Source organism: Clupea harengus, unplaced genomic scaffold (assembly GCF_900700415.2).
Source record: "Clupea harengus unplaced genomic scaffold, Ch_v2.0.2, whole genome shotgun sequence".
NCBI lineage: Eukaryota > Metazoa > Chordata > Actinopteri > Clupeiformes > Clupeidae > Clupea > Clupea harengus.
Window position 1 is genome coordinate 1 of NW_024880514.1, and position 7,310 is coordinate 7,310.

Below are 7,310 nucleotides of genomic sequence, written 5' to 3' on the forward strand. Positions count from 1 at the left end.
ACTACACACACACCAAACCTAATGCTCAAACACACTCTCTCTCCCTCAGAAAAAGGTCTATAAGGATCAGATGGAGTTCATGCTGCAGAACCACGTGTTCCCCCTGTTCCGCAGTGAGCTGGGCTACATGAGGGCCAGGGTAAGACTTTTGTGTGTCTGTCTGTGTCCCCTGTTGGGCAGAGGGCTGGGCTACATGAGGGCCAGGGTATATGACCTGTGTGTGTAAGGGTATATGACGTGTGTGTGTGTGTGTGTGTGTGTGTGTGTGTGTGTGTGTGTGTGTGTGTGTGTGTGTGTGTGTGTGTGTGTGTGTGTGTGTGTGTGTGTGTGTGTGTGTGTGTGTGTGTGTGTGTGTGTGTGTGTGTGTGTGTGTGTGTGTGTGTGGGGGGGGGGGGGGGGGGGTGTCAATGTAGCTGTCGATGTTGGGGTGTTTGTGTGTGCTGCTGTTGATGTGTGTGGATGTTGGGGTTTGTGTGTGCTGGTGTTGATGTGTGTGTGTGGATGTTGGGGTGGGGGTGTGTGTGGTTTGTGTGTGCTGGTGTTGATGTGTGTGTGTGCGTGCGCAGGCGTGCTGGTGTTGATGTGTGTGGATGTTGGGGTTTGTGTGTGCTGGTGTTGATGTGTGTGGATGTTGGGGTGGGGGTGTGTGTGCTGGTGTTGATGTGTGTGTGTGTGTGTGTGTGTGTGCGCAGGCGTGCTGGGTGCTGCACTACTTCTGTGAGGTGAAGTTTAAGAGCGACCAGAACCTGCAGACGGCGCTGGAGCTCACCAGACTCTGCCTCATCAACGACAACCAGATGCCCGTCAAGGTGGAGGCGGCCATCGCACTACAGGTCCTCATCAGCAACCAGGAGAAAGGTACACACACACACACACACACACACACACACACACACACACACACACACACACACACACACACAGGATCAGAGGCCTGTCAAAGTGGTTCTCTCTAGCAACCAGGAGACAGGCACACACACCCACAATAACAGTCGCTAGACGGACTATGTTTTTTAAACTAGACCCTGTCGACATGTTTCTCAGCGTTAACTGAACTAAACCCTGTCGACATATTGCTCTGCGTTAATTAAACTAGACCCTGTCGACATATTGCTCTGTGTTAACTAAAGTAGACCCTGTAACTAAGGAGACTTAATATTCCAGGTACTCTGATTTAATATATGATTTAGAAACAACTTGGAATACAAATACAGAACTCTTTTTACTTGCAAAACTGTGTATATTGGGAGTAACGACTCATGGACTATGAATAGTGGTATCCATAGTAACCCTTACCCAGTCTAAAATAAGTGCCACATTATTCTCCCTTTACAGTATAATTGTCTATTCAAAGCAGGCATCAAGCGCTACTGCATGTTGCCATCTAGTATAGCCTAGCCGCTGTAGCCACAGCATGTTGCCATGTAGTTTAGCCTAGCCGCTGTAGCCACAGCATGTTGCCATGTAGTTTAGCCTAGCCGCTGTAGCCACAGCATGTTGCCATGTAGTTTAGCCTAGCCGCTGTAACCACAGCATGTTGACATCTAGTTTAGCTGCTGTAGCCACAGCATGTTGACATCTAGTTTAGCCGCTGTAGCCACAGCATGTTGCCATGTAGTTTAGCCCAGCTGCTGTAGCCACAGCATGTTGCTCCACAGCCAAGTCCCCCGTTAGTCCACCTGTAAGCGGTGCGGGACTAGCGTGAGACTCGTGCGGCGAGACCAGGTTGTGTTCCCATCCGGGTCTCAAGTGGCCTGTAAGCTCCTGCCCTGGGCTTCTCAGATACTTCTAGAAATGATGTGTTTGTGAAATGGATGTCTTCTCAGACACTTCTAGAAATGATGTGTTTGTGAAATGGATGTCTGCCCGTCTCCACCACGAAACCTCATTACTACATTGCAAATAATCCCCATAACCTGTCAGGTCTTATTATGCACAACCGTCTCATATAGGAATGCTTTGTCTTTTCGTGTGTGTGTGTGTGTTTGTGTGCATGCAGCTAAGGAGTACATCACGCCGTTCATTCGGCCGGTGATGCAGGCTCTTCTGCACATCGTCAGGGAGACGGAAACTGATGACCTCACCAGCGTGATCCAGAAGATGATCTGTGAATACAGCGAGGAGGTGACGCCCATCGCCGTGGAGATGACCCAGCACCTGGCCATGACCTTCAACCAGGTCATCCAGACGGGCCCAGACGAGGAGGGAGGAGACGACAAGGCCGTCACGGCGATGGGCATCCTCAACACCATCGACACACTGCTCAGCGTGGTGGAGGACCACAAGGAGGTACACACTCAAACACACACACACCACCATAAGCAGCAATAACAAGACAGCCATTCCCACGCTAATCTGAAATAATGGCCTGTTCACTGTCTTAACGTGTGTGTGTATGTGTGTGTGTGTGTTGTAGATCACGCAGCAGCTGGAGGGTATCTGTCTTCAGGTGATTGGAACAGTCCTGCAGCAGCATGTCCTGGGTAAGACACACACACACACACACACACACACACACACACACACACACACACACACACACACACACACAGAAAACTCTAGTAGCCTGGCTTCAGCCCAGACACAGACAGCAGCTTTGAGTCACTTTTCCCAGTCATGTTTGTGATGTTGGTTTCCCTGTGAGGACAGCACTCGGGCTGACGGGTGGATTGCATTGTAACCGTGTGTGTGTGTGTGTGTACAGAGTTCTATGAAGAGATCCTGTCCCTGGCGCATTCTCTTACCTGCCAGCAGGTGTCGCCACAGATGTGGCAGCTGCTGCCTCTTGTCTTTGAGGTCTTCCAGCAGGACGGCTTTGACTACTTCACAGGTACAGAGACGTACACACACACACACACACACTCACACAGTGCTCGTCAGACGCTCATACACACACACACACACACACGCACACCTCTCCTCACTGCATCTTGTACATTGTCTCATTTCAGACATGATGCCTCTGCTTCACAACTATATTACCGTGGATACGGACACTCTGTTATCAGACACCAAATACCTGGAGATCATTTACAGCATGTGCAAGAAGGTATGTAGGTTTGAACACGCACAGTCACAATCCTGTGGGAGTGGTTGTGAGTGTGGTTATGTAAATTGCATAAATATTTGAGACGTTATGTGAGGTGAGAGTGATTGTGTGTGTGTGCAGGTCCTGACAGGTGGAAATTAATTCAAGTGTGTGTGTGTGTGTGTGTGTGTAGGTCCTGATGGGCGAGGCGGGGGAAGACCCAGAATGCCATGCTGTCAAGCTCTTGGAGGTGATCATCCTGCAGTGCAAAGGGCGTGGCATCGACCAGGTAACTTAGCAACCAGCCCACACCTGTGTGTTTGTGTTTGAGATCAGTTGGAGAGTGAATAAGTGTTTGCGTTTGCGTTTGAGATGAGCTGGAGAGTGAATAAGTGTGTGTGTGTGTGTGTCCCTAAGGTGGTGCCGCTGTTTGTGGCGTCCGCTCTGGAGCGCCTGACGCGGGAGGTGAAGACCAGCGAGTTGAGGACCATGTGTCTGCAGGTTGCCATAGCAGCACTTTACTACTCTCCACCCCTCCTCCTCAACACACTGGAGAATCTCCGCCTCCCCAACCACACCCAGCCAATCACAAACCACTTCATCTCTCAGTGGCTTAAGGACGTAGACTGCTTTCTGGGGTAAGTTTGTGTGTGTGTGTGTGTGTGTGTGTGTGTGCGCGCACATCTGTATGACTGCAACGTGTGTGTGTGTGTGTTGGATACAGGCTTCATGACCGTAAGATGTGTGTGTTGGGCCTGTGTGTACTTTATTGGTGTGTGTGTGCTCCACGACCGTAAGATGTGTGTGTTGGGCCTTTGTGTACGTTATTGGTGTGTGTGTGTGTGCTCCACGACCGTAAGATATGTGTGTGTTGGGCCTTGGTGTACATTATTGGTGTGTGTGTGTGTGTGTGTGTGTGTGTGTGTGTGTGTGTGTGTGTGTGTGTGTGTGTGTGTGTGTGTGTGTGTGTAGGCTCCACGACCGTAAGATGTGTGTGTTAGGCCTGTGTGCGCTGATGGACATGGAGCAGCGGCCCCAAGCGGTCAGCCAGGCGGTCGGCCAGCTGTTGCCGGCGGCGATCCTGCTGTTTAATGGGCTGAAGAGAGCGTACACCTGCCGCGCTGAACACGAGAACCAGGACGACGACGATGACGAGGAGGGAGAAGAAGACGAGGATAACGGTATGAAAGGTGTGCAGGGCTGCTGATAGGTCAGGTTTTGTGACCATTTAGTTGTTGATAAATGTGCCATGAAATGTGAATTCCTTGGAACTCTGTTTTAATGTGTGTGTGTGTGTGTGTGTGTGTGTGTTTTAGCGGAGCTGGGCAGCGATGAGGATGATATAGATGATGAAGGCCAGGAGTATCTGGAGATGCTAGCGAAGCACGCAGGGGAGGACGGAGATGATGAAGACTGGGAGGAAGATGATGCTGAGGAAACTGCACTAGAGGGATACACCACCGCCGTGGACGACGAAGACAACAACGTGGACGAGTACCAGATCTTCAAAGCCATCTTACAGAGTATGTGTATATATGTATATATATATTTATATATATACACACACACACACACACACCTACATCACACTCACCACCCAGAACACACACATACCCACACACACACGTATGGAAGAGCACCAGTTCTTGGATGTCAGCTTACATAGAGAGTGTGTGTGTCTGTGTGTGTGTGTGTGTGTGTGTGTGTAGATCTGCAAACACGAGACCCTGCGTGGTACCAGGCCTTGACTCAGACGCTGGATGAGGACCAGACCAAAACCCTGCAGGACGTCATCACACTGGCTGACCAGAGACGTGCCGCTCACGGTTAGTACGTACACACCTGCACACACACGCTGCACCAAAACCCAGCAGGATGTCATCACACTGGGAAATGCGTAACTCTAAACATGGCGCTATTGTTACTGGAAGTCCTGCCCTGTGTTGTAATTTCCAACAATGTGATTGGCTCTTTATATCACGTTCCACATCACCTGAACATTCTGTTTATTTCACCATTGCCACAGCAATAGCCGGGCTGCAAAATTGGTTTAAATGTGGATTCTCGTGATGTACTTTAAATGTGTTTGACCGTCCTATGTGGAGTTGCAGATATAGCCTGCAATAGCCAAATGTGGGAGACCTGCCTATAAGGACTTTAATAGAACTCTGTTGTTGTCTGTAGAACTCTGTTGTTGTGTTTAGAACTCTGTTAAACTCTGTTGTCTGTAGAACTCTGTTGTTGTGTTTAGAACTCTGTTGTTGTCTTTAGAACTCTGTTGTTGTCTGTAGAACTCTGTTGTTGTGTTTAGAACTCTGTAGAACTCTGTTGTTGTCTTTAGAACTCTGTTGTTGTCTGTAGAACTCTGTTGTTGTCTGTAGAACTCTGTTGTTGTCTTTAAAACTGTCAGTGTCATTAGAACTCTGCCCCCATCAGTAGAACTCTACTCCTCTGTAGAAATGTACTCCACTTTGACATTAATCCCTGAGTTCAACATTCCATTAAAAATACATTTTCAATGTCCACAATGCATTTTATTTATCTCCAAAACGGCTCGCTCATACATTAAACTTTCATTGTCGTTTTTAGTTGTTTTTTTTTACTTCCCCATGAAGACGAATGTCTGTGTTCTTGAGTCTAGGGTTAAGGTCTGTGTTCTTGAGTCTAGGGTTAACAGCAACCTGGGAGAATCAGCTAATATAATGCTAGCACACATCCGATACTCCTGTCCTACAAGAAAGAAAAGAGAATGTGATTTGTTTGCGATTAAGTGGTAGTAAGTGATCCTAGCAAGAACAACCCATGAATCATGTGCAGATGCAATGTGTTAAACTTATGATTAAACCGTACACAACCTTAATCGTATCAATCATCTTAGGATCCGTGAAACAGGTTTGACCTCCTGACCTCTAGCACATTTGATTCAGAGCCCGCCTGTAGTGTGGGCCTGTAGTGTGGGCCTGTAGTGTGGGCCTGTGTAGTGTGGTCTGTTTTTAAACTACTTCTTTTTGTCCCCTCAGAGTCCCGGATGATTGAGAAGCACGGTGGCTACAAGTTCAACGTTCCTGTGGTCCCCTCCAACTTCAATTTTGGCGGGACGGCCCCCGGGATGAACTGAGTCCCTACCCCCCCCTCCCTTCCCCCCCCCTTTCTAACTCTGTGACTGATTGTAGTGAAGTGAAAAGCTTGTGTTGTTCCCGATCTGGCTCGGCTCACTCTTCAATCTGACTATCAAATTGGACATAGCACCAGAAGACGTGGGAGGACAACAAACGCAACCAACGGCTGGGACAGACTAAAGGGCAACACCCCGAACACACTCGAGACTTGAACACACTTGACCCCCGAACACAAACTCGAGACTCGACTCTGCTCTGGACGACGCTTTCCCCCATAGGAACCAGCCTTCTGGCGACCAATGGCGGCAGCTCTACGGTCTTCCCACTCCCCTCCATGGGACTAAATAGGATCTGACTCTCCCCCCCCTCCACCCTGGAGCTGCTGGAGACACTCCCGCAGCGCTTTAGTTTTTTCTACATCACCCAGTCTCATATCTCGTTGTAAATAGAAGCCGCCCGGGTATCCATGGCGACGCTCACGTTTGGTGCGCGCTCAGCTCAGCTCTAGCGAAGGAGGCACTATGTGAAGCCGGATCTGATCTGTGTAAATTCATGACTAGCACTTTCCTATTGTTCAGGTCTCTTAGTCTCCTGGCGCAGACTGCAGCTGGTTTTTAACCGATTGAAACTATTTAAACAGACGTGAGGTGAGGTGAGGTGATCGGAGCGGAGCGGAGCTGAGCCCGGGGGCGAGCCGAGGTCTCGTCCGTGCTACCAGGGGGTGCAGGGTTCTAAACACGAGGCTGACGTTCTGCGGAGAGCCGACAGTGCCGGGGGCTGGAGCTCATGGGTTCTTCATTGAAGCATGTACTGTTGGACTTGATTGTGAAGCTCTCAAGCTTTTGGTTGATGTATGGATGAACCATCTATATATACAACGTATTAAAACATTACGCTGGACTACGTGCTTTGGTGTTGAGTTTTACACACACACACACACACACACTAAGTGCAAACTAGACCATTTACATCAAGATTTCTTGTGCATGAAATAAGCTTATTTGAAAGATTTGACTTGTTTCAGTGTTTTGACATTTATCTTGTGTAAATACGTCCTGTACAGCTGTTCACTGAGGTTCTACCATCTACCTTATACTCTCAAAGAACCTTTGTTAGGTTCTACCATCTATTCGCTCAAAGAACCTTCGTCCTATGCTCTCGGG

At 48.9% G+C, this 7,310-nt stretch overlaps 1 protein-coding gene across 1 annotated transcript; it reads left to right on the forward strand.

Annotated features, from left to right (window-relative positions):
* Nucleotides 1-37: 37 nt before the first annotated feature.
* Nucleotides 38-7,047, forward strand: LOC122132321 (importin-7-like; the record flags this gene model as incomplete). Its single annotated transcript, XM_042707122.1, has 12 exons — nucleotides 38-139; nucleotides 693-858; nucleotides 2,000-2,289; nucleotides 2,417-2,483; nucleotides 2,705-2,830; nucleotides 2,952-3,049; nucleotides 3,222-3,317; nucleotides 3,446-3,666; nucleotides 4,001-4,209; nucleotides 4,345-4,551; nucleotides 4,738-4,854; nucleotides 6,049-7,047. Coding segments are annotated over 12 exons (1,797 nt in total), but the record flags the coding sequence as incomplete, so codon positions are not given.
* Between the last annotated feature and the right edge of the window lie 263 nt (nucleotides 7,048-7,310).